A 17,823-nucleotide genomic window follows, 5' to 3' on the forward strand; every position below is an offset into this window, starting at 1 on the left:
ATCTGTTTTCCGTTGTTGATCCCTGAAGAATCTTTGATTTTATGAAGGCCATTGGCCTTTAAGGAAAATTGTAAAAAGTTATTTTGATTTTAAGAAGGTTACTATTTTAAACTGTTATTTTACCTCAAGTTTTTAGCATTTTAGATCTGATCGTTGACCCGAGCCAAGCCATGCAGTGAACTGTTGTGAATGCAACTAACTTGTGTTTCGCACGCTTATATGACCTTATGCAGTTGCAAGCGCCGTAAAACTCTTACTAAAACAAAAACAAGAAGAATAGAAAACATGAAAACCTTTACTCAAATGTGAGCTGTGTCTGTAATTTTCTCTTGGTCTGTTAACTCTTGCCATTTCTTTCTTGATGTTTACACTTGCCTGTGAGCAAAATGCTCCACTTTGAAAGAACCCACAGAAATCAGTGTCCTATTGGACACTTTTACACAAGAGATAAGACAAAAAAAGAACTACCGTAGTTCTGTATGTCCCACTTGAAAATGACACCGTTAAAGTCAATTCAATAAGTCCATGGTGCCACCTCCTGTGTACCCCTACTTTATCGAAGAGTCTTTTTCTTCTTCTTCTTCTTCTCGATCACATCAGACTTGGAAGTCCAGTATCTATCATAAATTGGGCCGTCCTGCTCAGTTCCTCTGTCGTCCCGTATAACTTCTCTTGTAGTACTTGTAGTGTCAGCGGGGTTGGCCTCGTTTCCTTTTTCAGGGATCGAAGAGAGTATTTTTGACACTTCTGTTCTAAAGTACAGTCGAACCTGTATAAGACGGCCACCCATTGCCATGGAGAAAAGTGTCCGTCTTAGGCCGGACTGATCAAGATGGAGAAAACAAACCATTCCTTTCTAAGAAAACAAACCCTCCCTTTCTGAGGTCCCAACCGAAGGTAGTTGCATTGTTTCTTGTTTTTGTTGTTGTTTTCGCTGGGTTTTCTTTTCTTTTGTAGCTGCTTTTGTGCACGGGTGACAATAAAACGAAATGTGTCAAACAAGGAGGACCAAGTGCTATGGTGAAACAAACACACGTACTAACACTCGGAGAACAAGCAACTCTTCTGTCACAAGTTCATGCTGACGTCCATTGTTACTTTGTTACAGACTGGGTAAACAGTGACCACTAATCTCACTTGCGATTTGTGAATGGGTTCTGGGCGGGGCGTATGGGTTATGAGGGATCACACACTTCCCTCCACAGAAGCTGAAAATTAATTTTGTTACCTATTGGTCAACAGTGGGAGGGGCCTACGCAACATGATCAGTTGGAGGGACTATCTAACAACGACAGGTTTTTAGATTATGACGGCTCGCCCACAACGCCAGGGGCCAATGCTTGATTTATGACAAAGCGTAATGGAGTCACTAAGGTGGCCGTCTAAGACAGATGTTATTGCTTTGTGTGATAGGGGTTGTGTGTTGAAATATGGTGGCCGCGGCCGCGTTGGACAGGTGCCCGTTTTACACAGTTAAATTATATAAGAAAAAACGCAAGGGGGGAAATGGAAAGTGTCCGTTTGTACAGGTGGCCGTCAGGGCAGGTTCGACTGTATTATGGAAGACCATCTTTAAAATATTAGTATATTCCTATCATTAGTATTGTACTCTTACTTGGACTCGTACCATAAGCCTACCTCAGTCAAGGTTCTGTCATAGAGTTGAGGCAAATTGCTATCAAGAATAGGCCTACATGTTTATCCCTTTAAGCTCAGGTCAGATCTTTTAAGACTACCATGAACCCTTTGCCCGGCCTCGAGCAATTCACACTTAAATTTGATGAAATCGCTTCATTTTCACCAAACTGCAGGCTCTTGTGAACGCAGAATGCATCTTGGCAAGACCTTAGCTGAAGTTTGTAGTCCAGTTGTTTTGACTGGCTGATAAATATATGGGCTTTAAATATATATCCCACAAATGTGATGCTGGCTCGCTAACCGGTGTACTAGCTACATATGTACATAATAGGCACTTGAGGCACTTGAGCAATTTTACTTGCCATCCATGTACAGGTTGCCAAAGCTCAAAGGGTAAATAGTCAGAAAATTATGACTGCTGGTCTGGCACAAGTTAGATCATTTAGGTGGTGGGTTTCTAACCTTTCCTGTCAGAGCCAACTTGGGCTGAGAGGGATACGACAACATCCTAGCAGAGTGACTGAGATGCTCTATAAATATTTCCTCAACACTCAGGGAATTGAACTCAAGTCTCCTGCATTCGACAGGGAAACGCTTAACCGCTACGCCTCAGACACCAGTGGATATGTTTCTAGCTGCTGATACATATTATTGTGAAAAACTCAAAACACATATAACTAATGATAAAACTCAACACAATACGCGAGAAGTTTTCATAATTTTTATTACATGACCCCAAAAGTCAATATTTGTAACTTTTTAAGAGCATGGATGTTTGTTCTTCTTTGCTGTGGCGATAAGATCAAGGTTTTGTATTCACTTGTACTGATTTGAGTTTTGAGCCCAGAAGTACCGGTACCCTCACAATCATAAATGTTGATTCAACTTAATTTTATCTATTCCAAAGTAAATACACAAATTCTATTTTTTCTGATTTATTTTCGATTCCTTGGCTGCTATGACCTGACTTGCTACTCTATCAGTCATGGCACGATCACATGAGACAGAGTTGTGACAAAGTTATGTGGGTCCTCTTCACTGAACTGCCTTTGAATATATATTACTCTGATAGGTTTCGCTTTGCGTAGAACTCCAGAGATCTTTACATTAAACTCATTGGTAATGTACGAATAAAACGGATAGATCTTACTCAAAATCATGTGGGTCTGGTTATTTGACTAACTTTTCTTTGCAAGGGGCACAAAACTGGTAGCCAATAATGCAAACGAAAAGGAGCACTTTCCATTTCAAATCCCTGTTTTGGAAATGTTGCATGTTGGGCCTATAATTAACATCAGCAGTAAGACGAGTCAATTGTTGTTTCTAAACTTTGATACAAATACTTTAAGTCTTTTAATTTGCCTCAAGTTAGAACAGAAGATACAGATTACATGTGTATCATTTATGCAATATATATCTAAAACTCTCTGGACAAGGGTACTAATTAACGTTAGACATACCACTGTTTGATGCAAATACACCAATACACCCCGTGCTTTTCCTCTTTTCCTTTTTAAGTTTAACCACACTGCTGATGATCTCATGTGAAGTAGGTCTACGTATAGGATGATCTATTTAAAGAAAAATAACATTCTTAAAATATATTAATTTCTCAATTCAACATCACAAAGTTGAGATTTATAACAGATGTTAGCACTCTTCCTTATTGAGGACTAAACATCCTCTCCTATTCCCCCACCCTCTCCCTAAATCACTTTCTTTTCTTAAATATTAAGGATAAAAAACTCAAGGCGGCATTTGGTATAAGAATAAAATGTACAATGCAAGGGAAGAAAAACCACAGGCATAATTTGTGTGAGACTCAAGTTAAGTCATACTCACATGATATACAAACAGTATATATATATATATATGGAGTCAAACTTAATTTTTTAAAAATTAATAGGAATTAGTAATTAATATCAGAATATCACAATTGTGCAGCTTGATAATAATGCTGTAGATTTAAATTTTATTTTGTTTAAAATCTACAAAATTTCCAGGGCAAAGAACAGATGGTTGAGCCTTGCAGTACAAAGAATTAATGTATAATTCAAATTCATACATAATTAAGTGGAAGCACATCTATCAAATGCATAGCAATATATAATTTATATCTAAAGACAAGCATGTATGGAATAATAATTACATTGTATGGAAACATGTTTACAACATTCACTCAAGAATCAAATTTTGACCAAATGCTTAATGAAAAACTGCATTGAACTTCATTCCACAAAGTCAAAGAAAATGATAGTAATATTGCATGCTTTTCAAAAACAAATTTAATACTGACCAAAATGACATAACATGGAATCAGCCTACACATGCAGGATGTACAGTATAGTTTAAAGTTCTTGAATACTGTTTTGAAAATGCTGACTGATACAATTTCAGTTACAATTCAAATCAATAGAATTTCTTTTCTCACCCGAGTATACTGTACTCAACCTCTCCTTCCAAAAATCTAAAAAAATATGTTTTTAAATAAGGTGAAATCTTTGATCTGTATGAATTTATTTACAAAATTACATAAACAGCAGGACTCAGAGAACACACAAAAAAACAAAACGAACTAAAATAAGATCTTGAGGACTTATGTTCAACGAAAACCATGCATTATCATTATTAAGTTAAGCCTACCACTTCTATATAAAGGAATGAAATCTAGGAGACTGGCTGGAAAGATAATATAATATTCACAGGCATACACCTCTAGGTAGGCTAGTTCTTTCTTTTCCAAGCCTTTCCAAACATAAACATGTAATTTTAGAGGCTGGGCTAAGATGCACAGTGGAAACAATATATGTACTTGTTAAAATCAAGGAGGAATTGTTGTTTTTTAAAAATTATGTGTAAAATTCCCGAAGCCCTAAATTGCAATGGAAAATCCACATAGAAAATAAAAAACATGAGGAAAATGTCCCTTCTTTTCATATATAATTTGTAGGCCCTAGGCTGTTCTGGATTTCCTCTATGCATTCATTAAGTACTCTTAACTCTAACATTTCATAATGCACACAACCCTTATGACAAGAAAACTTAACATGAATGGATCCAAAATCCAGAGCCAAGAAAGTATGATTTGCATATATAGATATTTTCTCGACTTTAAAGACATGAACAAGACATTCACTTGTTATCACATTCACAGATTTAGTAAAACAGTAGAAACCTTAAAAAGGATGCATTGTTCAAAACAGATTTGTGTAAGTGGAACATGAGCAAGAATTTGGATTTATGACTGTGTGAGTGTCCAGATACGAAGTTAGATCCTTCATATTTATGGTAACATGAGCACCAATAGTCATGACGCAGGGTTATATTACTCATGTAAGTGATATGATGATAGTGGTAAACATGTATTTAGTATTGAAAATGACAATAACACATAACACCATATAAACAGTTAAAATGGAATTTTCTTGTTATAACGCTGACTTTGAAAAAAAAACTATTTTGGCTCTTGTTGTTGTATCTTTGAATAGTTGCTCTTTGGCCACAAGACACAGAACGCCCAAAAGAGACGAATTATTTTAAAGGTAAAAAATGTATTTAAAATCAAAACTTCTGTCTTCAGTGTTGATAATAGTCTTATACAATATACAAATGCAGGTGGTGCTGTTCATACAGCACACGACTGTAGTATCCACGGTTATCAGTCTTATTGGTTCTCAATGTTTTCCTCTGCATTCTGCACAGTTGTTCCAAGAATTCCTTCAATGTCAGCAATGGCACCCTGGAAGAAACATTCAAACTTGAACTTTTATGTCAATATTTTATAAAGGTCTTCTCACAAAGGAATCAGTAAAGCAGTCAAGGAAAATAATACATTACTTTTACAAGCATGGTCTAACTCCATTATACTAACACACACACACAAATACCCCCCCTTGCCCTGCTTACCGTCAGGTTTTGTCAATACACAAAAAAGAATTTCTATAGATTCTATATAAACATACTATTAGAACCTTTACACTGCAATCCCTTTTTGAGTCTTACAGTTCTTACCAAACTAATGTATCTTTGCCCCACAACACCACCAGCAAACTAGCCCCCAGACACAAACACTACACCACTAGGCACCACTGGGAAGCTGCAGCTGTCCCTAATTTAATGGGATTGTCGCATGATTTAAAACATTTTTCAGATTACCTTTTGTAACGTGCAGCTATGATTAATCAATTCTATGTTTTGTTTGTTTGTTTTAGTAGAGGTTTTATGGCGCTCGCAACTGCATAAGGTCATATGAGCATCAGAAGATTAGAGGTGTTACAAGAGAGTAACAAACATAAAAAAGAAGGAGGGGAGATAAGGACGTTAGATGAATTCCATGTCACCGTATTTGTTTTTGGTCTTAAACCGAGTAGTACCGGTAGTGTGGATAAACATTAATTCAGTCAACATCCACAACCTCCCTTGAACCTCACTCTGGGCAATCAATCATCTGTCTGAAGTTGAAAGCAAGGTTTTCCTTTTTCTCAATTATCAAAGTTTGGAAGCTCTGCATATGTAATTAATGACTAAAAACTGGTTACACATGGCCTAGCATTTTTTTTTTTTTTTGGTAAGTGTTTTACGGCGCTCGCAATTGCATAAGGTCATATGAGTGCCCCGGACACATTAAACCTTTTCAGTTGGTAGGGAATTTTGAATTTTGCTCGGGTGGCAGCTGAAGCCTACCTTTATCGATTTTGGACCACCAAGGGATCTTTAATGTGCCCAACTTGTAAACGGGACCTCCGAGATTTTTCATCCTTGTCTGAGAAGGCTAGGTTTAAATCTTACCAACCATAAGATCAGGGGTGTGGCTGAAAGACAGCGGTAAGAAGGAGCCAAGGAGTAGCAGTAGAAAGGCTGAAGAAGGCTGCCGCTGTAGAAAAAGCCATAAGCCCAGAGGAGGGGATAAAAGAGGTGAGGGGGTGGGGGCAAAAGTGGAGACGAAAGCAGACGATAGAACATTGTTAAAGAGCAGAAAAGAATGTGAAGGAGAACATTTTAGAGAAGAAAACTTTTCCGCTGCTACCTGGATTCGAACCCGTGTCCTATTGGGTGAATCTTACCTTGAAGTTGGTGACTCCTTGCATGTTCGGGGCAGAAATTTCTTGATGAATTACAGACAAATTTCTGGCAAAGGTGGCCAAGGCTCCTTGAAGGTTATCTCCAACAGTTCTGAAAAAAGAATGACAACTTAGTATTACTATTCCATTTCTAGATTTAAATTTTATTCTCACATGACTCACATATTCTTTATAAACATAAGCCCATAAAAAGAAACCCCTAGTACAGGAATGTTGTTAAAAAGGATTCTAGACAATCTTTGCATACATATACCTTTGAGATAGTCAGTTGTTCTTGTATCCAACTTCAAAGCTCTAAAGTTCACTAATTTTTAACATAATTTGTAAAAAGGCCGAAAAAAAAGTTAACATGAGAAACTCGCCAATATTTCTAATTGCTATCCCACTAAATGTAAAGGGCAAATAGAGTTTAATGATGAGTAAGCATAACATTAAAATGATTCTCAGGTGAAAACTTTTGTAACTCACAGCATTCCCAAACGTTCACGGTTAAAGCTGTCAATAAGTGTGAATGCTGTGCCTGTCTTGTCCTGAAAAAGTGAGACAATGTCCACATTTTATGGTCAAAGAAATCAAAATTCTGATTTTGGCAAAGACATTCTCATTATAGTTGTTGCAAATGTAAAGCAAGACAGGTATCTTCTTGAAAATGAAGCTGTTTCTTATTAAAACGTATTCTGATGGAGCAACCACCCACATATATTAGCTATTTATATATGTTTTATATAGTTTGTGGTTAGAAAAAAGAAGAACAGACAGAGCTAAAAAAGATGAGATAAATTATATTATCAGTCAGACAGTCAAAGAGGATAGTGTGCTTCTGGAAATAAATCATTCTCAGAGTTTTACTCCTGTTCAACCTTGCTATACTATAGCTAAAGGATGACTTTTAAATAATTCATAAAAGAAATTTTGTACTAAGACAATTCACGTCTTCTCAAATGGCCCACCATATTTCAACTGCCCAGCATTCAATAACATCAGAAGAGCTACCCTCCTTACCCTGAGACCAGGGGATAAGAATAAACTCTATGGGTAACACAGCAGTCAAAGAAAACCTGAACAGATCACTCCGCGGCATAAGACCAAAGTCTGAAATCTTGAATGTTGCTGGATTAATATTAAGAACAACAATCTCCAAAATGCCGTACATAACAAAATAACATCATTCCATCTTCAAATATTGGTTTGACAGTACCGGGTCCTGAATAAATTATGGTTTGAATTCTGCTTGTCCTGCTGCCGTAGACACTATCTGGGTCGTTTCAGTGGTGGGGCTCTTAGTTCCCGGCCTTCCCATATCACAAAAATGCATTAAAAAAATAAAATAAAGCTACTCAATGCACTTGCCTTGATATCATATCCAATACCATGAGCCCGGCACATCTGGAAGTACACGCTGTAGTGCACCACTGCCAGATTTGTGTGCAGTAACCTTGTGCTCATGACCGCATAGCGGCTGTTGTTTGGGAGTTGCTGAAACAGAAAAACCCCCAACATATATTGAGATCAGATACGGTCACATGTCAAATAGTTTTCAAGAAATGATTTTGAGGAGTGTTCTAAATTGGATTCATAAACAAAACTTTCTTCCTGCAATATGCTTTTCAAATTTTAAAATAATTAAACTTGTTGATAATACATCAGTGTAGCCCTTTTGTCTATCGCACATCAGGATTAGATTAAATTCTACATACATCTTGTAGTTGTAGTCAACAACCAGGAGGGCTGCACTTTTAACTTCGCAAACAGTTGCCTTCATCACTATCTTACGAGAACCATTCCAAGTAAAAAGTAAATTTACCTAATTAAACAATGATTTTTGGACACTATTTTGTAACCATCACCAAAATTCAAAATGCCAGCATTATCATCTATTCCATTTATAACAATTACAGTGGTAAGTTATTCATCTATAACCATGTATATAAATGTATACACATTTCACTGCAGTTGAAATCACAAAAAAAGGAAAAAGAAACTCATAAAAAATCCAGCATGTTTGCATTGATAGAGAACATAAACATGAATTATTCCAAACTTTGCTTTTGTATTTTTTCATCTAAAAGGAAGTACATCATTTGGGACTTGATCAATTGATGAAATGAAATACATTCACATACACACACACACCCACACACACACCCACAGACACACATCCACACTTCACATACACAAACACACACACAAACAAATAAGCAAAAATACACATAAATGTAAAACACACACACACACATTCCACATATTTGCCAAGGCGTTTCAACAGAGTGTGAATTGAAATAAAAGTTAGATCATGAAATCAACCTCTTCTTCCTGGCCTGCTAATCGTCTTCTGCGAGGCCGCTGATCCATGTTAGAAGTATCCACTTCAAACACATGTGTTTTTGGCTGGAATGTCCCGTGGGTCACATATTGCATCAGTTGGTACATGGCAAGGTGGTCACTGTATTGCAGACAGAGGTCTAAGGCCCAAAGTTGTTGATTCATCTGCAATTTTGGAAATACAGCAGATCCTTCATTGACAAGTTTTAGTGACATCTGATCAAATGACTTTTTCATACTAAATATGCTTTTCTCTTTGCATCCTCTTTCACAATGGAGAGAAGGTGGAAAATTGATTTGATGATTTGTATGACCAAAAGGACGCGCATTTCTTAGTTCCCTTGACACAATCCCTTGAGAGATTCACTGTTCATAAGTTATGAGTAAACATGAGTTTGAATTTTTCTTCTGTCAAGAGCAATAATGTGTTGCTACAGATCAGTGGTCTTGGTTACAATCAGCTGAAATTCAAAGATGTCCGTGAAATGAAAATCAGACTATTTCTTATTGCATCAGAAACAATCTCTGCATTACAACAAAAACACTACTTGCAGCACACAAGTGATCAAATTTTTGGTTTTTACAGAACTTACAAACTACCACTACAAAATATTCTCTGCTTTCAAATTTTCCTTTCGTGGCTCATGAATTCATTGCAAAAGAAATTTCCCATTCAGGTTTATTATGTTTGAAGTTGGCACAAAAAGAAACTCCATTGTTGATTACAATTGATTTCTTCTTATTTTTAAAAATTGTTTCCTGAGATTGTCTTCTCTTTTAGAAAGATGTTGTTGCTGTATCTTTACTCCTCAAAGTTTTAAAAGAATTTGAAATACAGTAAGATAATTCTGTTTTAAGTTGTGAAATAATTCTTCTCTTCAAACATTAAAAGGTCAGTTGCCCTCAACTGTGATAAAAATATCACAAAATTTACTTGATACAAATGTAAGATATTGCGGGAAGCTACGACTGAGCAACCATCATAACACTCACTGTTCTAGGGTCAATAAATGTCACAAAGTCTATCCTCATGTAGCCCATGATGCCCCTGGTCTTGCAAGCATCTGCTATTTTCTGGCACATCTCATTCAGAGCTGAAGGTTCAATAGACGACTGTGGCACCGACACACCCCAACAGGAGAATGGACTTTCCGCATGGATTTGGTCACCACATGTGATGAGGTTGACCACACCCGAAGGCTCAATCAGGATGTCAGCCGACAAGGTAGTGATGTTCTCAGAAGGAGGGCAGGCCTCTATCACTCCACCTGTTTTAATACAAGTCCTCACGGTATTTAAATCAAGAGACGATCCCAATATACTTTCATCAAAATGAAATTTTAAAAAACCCAGTTGCCAATTATTTTTCATTTGCCATTTTTTAAAAGGATGCGATACATTTGGGTGTTAAATACAAACAATGTATTTGATCAATTGTTTTACTCACTTGTTCAGTAAATTAACGTAAGCATTAAAGGCGTATCAAGGGCCAGTAAATTAAAAATTTTGAACTTAACAACACCATACTTTTTTCCTACATTCCTTCAGTGTATTATATGCCACTCACAAAATTACACTGAAATGTATTGATTCTGATGTAATACAGTACAGCTTTTAACAGATTTGTTGTTTAATGAGCATGAGGTCCTTTTAGCACAAATAGATTACTTTGAAGGCAGGCTTATGAAGTTGTGGGGAATATTTTCCGTTGGACTGGACCCCTTGTCTTGGAAACAGAACGGTACGAATGAAAGCAAGACAAAATCCAGAGTAGATGCGAAAAAAAGATGCTACTCCTACTCCAGAAACATTGGGGTATATGAGTGCCCCTGCGCCCACCCCCCCCCTTCCCCACCCTATCAAGAGGGAAGTAGCCTCTTTGTTGATGTGATAGCAGACAACAAGGGGAGCTGGTTCAATGAGCAAAATAAGTTATGGCTTGGGTCTATAATGAAAGCTGCTGCAGCAATAGACTTTGCAGCACTGATCATAATAGCACGTTCACAAGAGCAAAAGAACAAAAATACCTTGAGACAGGAAGGCCCTCAAGAACTTCTCCCACGTTGGGAACATCTTCGTGTTGAGAGGCCGAGCATAACTATGGAGAATGTCAGGGACTTCAGCATGGATCTTGATGTATGCTGCTTCCTAAGGATTGAACAGTGGATAAAAATTGAGTCCGATAAATTATATTTTTCTAAAGCATCTCAAATAAATCATTAAACGTATGTTTATAAAATGGCTATCGCATCATACCTATACTACATGTTTGTTTCATTTCCTCATATCTAGTAAAAATAAAAGTGATCTCTATTATTTTAAACACATTTTGAAGATGCAGAATGTGACAGTGACTCAGAGGTAGATGAATCGTATCTATTTTTAATATGTCACATTGCATACAACATCCTACCTGTGCCCACTTCTTGCTCCATTTCTCTCCATATCTTTGTTCTTCTTTCAGAGCCCATTTGTAGCATCGAAGATATTTGGGAACATCGCAGTAGGCAATCCCTCGGCCATCACACTCATCATCTAGCTTGAAAAGCCATCTCTGAACGCCCAAGTTTTCAGTGACAAGCTGAGCCAGACACTCATGGAGCTGAAAAGAAGCAATATATCACAGTGTAGTCCAGCAAGGGCTATCAACAAAGCAAAAAAAACACCACTTACAAGATTAAGTAGATAGTAAACAGTTTACAAACTGGTAATGAACAGAAAGCAAAACCTTGACTTACAGTTTTTAGTGCCAATAAATTTCTTCTTACATTTTTGAAAATATTCTTGGTTGATGTGAATGCCTTCAAAAAGACACAGTCTCTGTGTACATTGTGCATTCATCAACAGCCTTATTTAACAGATGGACTTGGCAAGACTATATGTTTCATCACGTGGTGGAATCAAGAGTTCATCAATTTTTGGGCACGTGAAGTTGTCGATATCATCTTAAACCTTCTTCATTTTTCTTGCTTTCCATGAAAAAAAATACCCATCTTTCTGGAATGGAAGTCAAGATATTTGAAATTGAAGGGGATGGGAGTCGCTCGGTTCCAGAGGTAAAATTAGCAAGAAAATAGCCGCCAAATTTTGGTGAATTTTATACTTTGAGACTCCTTTGAAACTGAATATTTACATTTTTTGTGTCTTTAATTTACATTTTTCAGTAAAATCTACACATACATGTGATTTTAAATGGACATTAAAGGTGTTGAGCCAAAAAACAAAAATTTGATAAAAATAGCCAAACCGGCGGAAGAATGTCGGCAGAAATTTCATACTGGAAGAGGTTTTAACTTTCTATGCTGTACAAGACACTGCTATTCTTTCCCAGTTTTTGTTTTGATGCTCCCACATCTGCCTATATCCATGGAAGCAAGAACAGAGTTCAGACTTCTCTAAATGTCCACAAGAGCGAGTGTACAAATCAAGTACACAAACCTCTGGAAGTGAGGCCTGTTCTGCTATGATGCTATAGTCATGCTGCTGGTGTCCGTAAAGTGTAGTGCTTCTAAGACTCTTAACTTCAAATTTGTAATGTATACATGTAAAACTAAAACACTTTATTTTATAGGAAATATAATGTACCATCTTGAAATTTTCTTTTATTCTGTATATCTTTGCACTAACTTTTAAAAAGTTTCACCCTGATACATGTTTCTCTTCACCATAATCAACTATCAAGTGCTACAATGATCCACTGGTTCACCATAATAAAATCAGTACATGTAATACAGCTTGATGAGTGCTTTGTAAAGTGATGCGCTGTTTCAATAATTCAATTTCTCTGAAGAGCTATTTACCTGTCCAAGACTGTACACATCGTACTCGGAGGGTGGAGTCTCAACGTTGGCACTGGCAAAGATGCGTTTGCATCCAGACTTTGTAGAGTACAAGTGGGCAACATCTGGCTCTGGGCACAGAATGGGCACATCTAGAACATCAGCTACAGCCAAGTCATCTCGGTGGGGCATTCCTGTCACCATGAAGGCATCTCTGCCACGAATTAAATTCTTTATGCGTTTCAGTGTCCTTGGGCTGTACTTCAAAATAGTTGACAGGCACATTCGGTGAGTCTGTAGAAACATAAAAAAATATGAATATAAAAATGTTCAGTTTACATCGTCGGATATTCTAATTGCAAGGTAAGGTGTTGAACTTGCAGTTTTAAAAAATGTAGAGAGTTTGAGTTTAGGCTTCCAGGGTAGGAAGTTCTATCCTCTAAGTTTCCAAGGGAAGGAAGTTGTATCAATAAGAGAAACATTCCACCTTATTTTCCTCAGCTTACCCATTGTGAAAGTGTACTTGACAATGAGCAGAGACAGAATATGCGGATTACGTATTATAATGTGAATGACAGTTTTTGCAACATTGTTTATCCCCTACGGGACTGAAATGGAGGTTTGGAATAAAAAGGCCAGCCAACAGAGTTACTGTGAAGTAGTTAAATGTTTTTTTTCAAATGCACAGCATGTTTAGATCAGAAGTTAAGTAAAAGAGGAAGAAAGGAAAGAAAGCAGAGATGGTACACCACAGGAAACATGAAACATGTTGGGCAGGACAAAGATGTTCAATTCTGTAATTCCAGAAGTAAAAGGGTCTTATCTGCCTCTGGCGAGCAGCAGGTGACTAATTTATGATGTAGACTTTCTTGACAGCTCAACAAACTAGATGTTCTAAAATGTTTGTACTCACAGGGAAACTTTTGATTGCTTCAGGCACGATGATCTTGTATCTCTCCGTCATGTCACACTGATCCTCTGGGTTTCCGTTTGCCACCGCAGAGCACAAGCCCAGAAGCTTAGAGTAATACTGAAGTGTTTCATCACTCAGAGGCACAGCAGATATAAAAATGACATCAACATTTGGATCTGTAGATGTATAACAGTAACAGTCAAACATTGTAAATTAAAGTAACAGGTCACGGCACACCCGCAGTGGAATTTTAGTCGTAGCTGGAGTTCCCCCCCGAGCGCCTCATCACGCCGGGGTCACGGGGGTCAGCTCCCTGTCGCCGCTCTGTCTGGGCTGACTTAATTTTCAGTACTTTTCAATGTACAGTTTTAGGTGTATCCTTGTATTTATGGTAATTATCATTTAATGCACCAAAAGCACGCATTTCTACTCTTGAGACTCAAAAAAGAATGGACATTGTAACTTGTCTCGTTATTTCATAAGATGCGCTGAAGTCGGCAATGCTAAATTATAAAATTTTTTGGACAAGTGTGAATGAAAAAAAAAAATAATTAAGGAATATGAACGACATAACATTGGTGCAATGCTCACAAAAGATGATATCTGCGCGTATAATAGGAAGCTGTAATTTTGCAACTTTATCCATCTGATACACAATTCGCTATGAAATAATTCCTCCAAATACAACTTTATGTGTCTAATAATAATCGTGAATATTCTCATATTTTCTCTAAAGTTTCTCAAAATTACCCTGAAGTCTCTCTATGAAAAAGTACAAACCGATTTTAGTGCCAGAATACATCTACAATGTAATACACAAACAGTATCTGTTAAACTCCATAAATTCCTTATTTTTCTTAAAACGTTAAGTCTAGGTTTTGAAAGTTGACTGAATAACAGGGATGACTTCTTGTAATTGGGTTATAAGAATAATTTCTAGTTTTCCAGTGAGACTGAATCAGCACCAGACTTTTCAAGCTTTTATTTTTGTTGCTATGACCATTTGCAATAACTGACAATGTTCTGTTTTCTTAACATTCATAAGTGTTCGCGCGGATGTCCGACACAAAAACTAAGAATGAATGTGTTAGCAGTCAGTCATTATTTTTAAGAAGTGCATCTCTACCTATGTATAAACAGTTTGGCGTTTTTTTAAAAATTGCATAATATATCTTACTTAGTTGTATGCAGGCTGCCACAGACACAGCATGATTCATGAACAAACGCAGAGTAACTTTCTCTTGTTTCATGGTAGAACAAGAGCTAACGCTGAGTGTCTTAAGTAAAAAAATGCAGATGACTTGACAATAACTGCGCAAATTTAATATTTCTCAAGGTAAAAGACATGATATTCGTAGTTAGTTTAACACAGATTTTCTACAGATCTGTCTTACCATTTTAAAATAAACAATCATTTATTCATGAGTATGTAACTAAAATAGGACAAATTGGGTACTCTACAAACACTTGTCTGGAACAAAAACTAAGGCACACAAATTAACCATTCAAATGCAGAACAAACCTCAAGACATTGAGCTTTTAGGAAATCTGCTTAATGGTTTGCTGTAAATACGAACTTCTTAACTGACCCCGCAAAGTCGCTTCAGGGCTAATTAACCCTGCGAACACGACCCGTGGAGCTCCGGCGGGCTGCTGAGTCACGCTAACTAAAGGTAACAGAATTGGGCGAAGAGCGACGCCATCAGGTAAAAAAAACTAAGCTAACAATGACTTTTAAGCTGCACTTTTTGAACTGTAAGTGCTTAACTAAAGTGATTTTGAGATGCTAAAGTACAGGAGAAATAGCACAACAAAGGTGATGTTGATTTATTGACTGGGGAGAACCACACATTGCAATTTTTTTTTTGAAAGTGCGCATCAAATATGACAACTTTGCAACCCTACAATTGTTCAGAGTAGTATGTTGCAAAGATAGTGGTTTGGTTAAAGGCCCCAACTATTTTGCAAACTGCTCTTATCAGTGTAGTATAATATCAGGCACAGATAACTTGAACACTTGAAAATTAAAATCATGGATAGCTCATGCAATTGAATAAATATGCCGTTCCCAACTGAATTGCTATATTTTCTTTGTTTTCACAAGATTGTTTCCTCAAACACTCCTATATGGATTCTAGAATCATCTGAGAGGCTCAAGTCACACATAGAACCAAGCATCAACATGTAAAATGGTATAAAGGGAATCAAAATAAATCATGAAATACATTGCTAAAAATCTAGATAAAAATATCACACTCACCTTTAATGTCACAAAGCCTTGCCATCTGTGTGTTCTGACGAATGCCAAAGTCATTTATGCTGTCTCTCACAGACTGGCTGTATCCAAGGGAAGGAACATGAATGACTACCCTGCGGGAATTTTTTACTCTGTCCCAGGAAGATGCAAATTTCTGTATAAAAAAGAAAGGAGACACAAATACAGTCTTATTTAGTAGCATCACTGATCAAAGGAAATGGAAGAAAAAAATTTGGCAATTTCACGTTTATATCAATTGTTATAGGTGGCTGCAATGCTCTTTGTGAGCACTGGTTATAAAGTCTTTCTGAAGGAGACATTTTAATGAAAACTAAATATAAACTTTGTAGTAATCAACAATATCTGACATATCTCAAGTTATATGGCATATGAGCTTGGTATAAATGTACACAAGAGAGAAAAAACATTAAACAATGCACATCATCCTTTCAAATCTCAAAGACATAAAATGAGATACCTTTGCTCTTCGTTTGAATGCGTTCAGATGGTCCATTCTGGTTTTCTTCAGCTGCTGTCGCATTTTTGCCATTTTGATGTGCATGATCCAAGAAATAGCAATAACACCTGAAGCCCACTTCAGTCTCCTGTATTCAAGGTACTGAGAGCGTTCCCGGTATCTCCGCCACGATGACTGAATCTGAGTGGCAGCCATTTCATTTCCATTTGTACCCAAAAATCTTCGACCCTGAAGAGGAAAATTTACTTGTGTTAAGCAACCATTTGGAACAACAATAAAGTAGAAAAATTATGTCTTCTTTTGAAAACGATAGAAGAATAATTACAAGAATGAGAGCTGGATTTATTTTTTTAATCTTCAAATGTAAATCATACTCAATTCTAAAGAACGGTACAAGTTCCTCACAATTATGTGGGTTTATTTAATTGATGAAAGGCGACAGACATCAACAGGATAAAGAGTACTTTGTGCAAGGAAACATAGAAGAGGAATAATTTAAAAATTAGCCCTACAAAAGGCACTCTCTGATCACTTGTGATCTCCATTCATGCAACTCACTCTGAGCCAAACACTTATTACCTTTTTAGTAGCATGCTAAAACTACAATAAGATAAGATAAGATACGTCTTTATTGTCCAGATCCTGGCACATTGGTTTGGTGTTTCACCATGTACACACATACACAGACACACACGTACGCACATGCACACACACACACACACACACACACACACACACACACACACACACACACACAAACATGCACACACACACACACACACGCAGTATGCTTGCACTCACAAACAGGCTTACAGTCACATGTATAATATAAATGAACAGTAACATAAACAATAATAATGTTAAGCAAGATACATACTCAGTATTCTGATTGTAACTCAATGGCTTTCTGATGCATGCTCTAATGTCATATGAATACTTATAACAAGATGGCTAAGATGGAAGAAGTTTGATGGATGATGATAAGAATGACCTTTTGTATTTTTCTTCTGTATATAGTTCCATAGCCCAATGACAGGGCTAAACAGTCCGAGAGACAAAGGCAAGACAGTAAATGGGTACAAGACACAGCAAATATGAAATCTTTATTCGCCTAAGTTATTGTAATAAGTTCTGTGTTAAGGCCTGTACTAACCGGTTTGTTAATGATTGCCTCCACATCTTCATGGTTGATAATGACACTCAGTAGCTCTGCTACACCTGGGGCTTTCTCCAGTTCAAACTCCATTGACAAATCTGCCAGCCTGAAAATGGTGGAGTGGAGGAAATAAATTGTTAAAGGACAATCAAACATTCCACTCAGTGCTCAGACATGTTGAGTAATAACCCCTCTTCGC

General features: G+C 37.0%; 1 protein-coding gene across 2 annotated transcripts in view; it reads right to left on the minus strand.

Annotated features, from left to right (window-relative positions):
• Nucleotides 1–2,343: 2,343 nt before the first annotated feature.
• The window catches only part of LOC101849287 (IQ domain-containing protein H), a 50,384-nt gene continuing 34,904 nt past the window's right edge, over nt 2,344–17,823 (minus strand). For both annotated transcript variants that reach the window (XM_005098054.3, XM_005098053.3), the window contains 13 exons: nt 17,622–17,730; nt 16,469–16,696; nt 15,994–16,144; nt 13,734–13,909; nt 12,842–13,114; nt 11,455–11,643; nt 11,069–11,189; nt 10,035–10,309; nt 9,024–9,206; nt 8,070–8,195; nt 7,188–7,249; nt 6,702–6,810; nt 2,344–5,377 (listed from right to left, as the gene is read on the minus strand). In XM_005098054.3, coding sequence (XP_005098111.1) covers nt 5,303–5,377; nt 6,702–6,810; nt 7,188–7,249; nt 8,070–8,195; nt 9,024–9,206; nt 10,035–10,309; nt 11,069–11,189; nt 11,455–11,643; nt 12,842–13,114; nt 13,734–13,909; nt 15,994–16,144; nt 16,469–16,696; nt 17,622–17,730 — 2,077 coding nt within the window. In that variant the 3' untranslated portion in view covers nt 2,344–5,302. The remainder of the gene's footprint in view (nt 5,378–6,701; nt 6,811–7,187; nt 7,250–8,069; nt 8,196–9,023; nt 9,207–10,034; nt 10,310–11,068; nt 11,190–11,454; nt 11,644–12,841; nt 13,115–13,733; nt 13,910–15,993; nt 16,145–16,468; nt 16,697–17,621; nt 17,731–17,823) is intronic.

Source organism: Aplysia californica, unplaced genomic scaffold (assembly GCF_000002075.1).
Source record: "Aplysia californica isolate F4 #8 unplaced genomic scaffold, AplCal3.0 scaffold00171, whole genome shotgun sequence".
NCBI lineage: Eukaryota > Metazoa > Mollusca > Gastropoda > Aplysiida > Aplysiidae > Aplysia > Aplysia californica.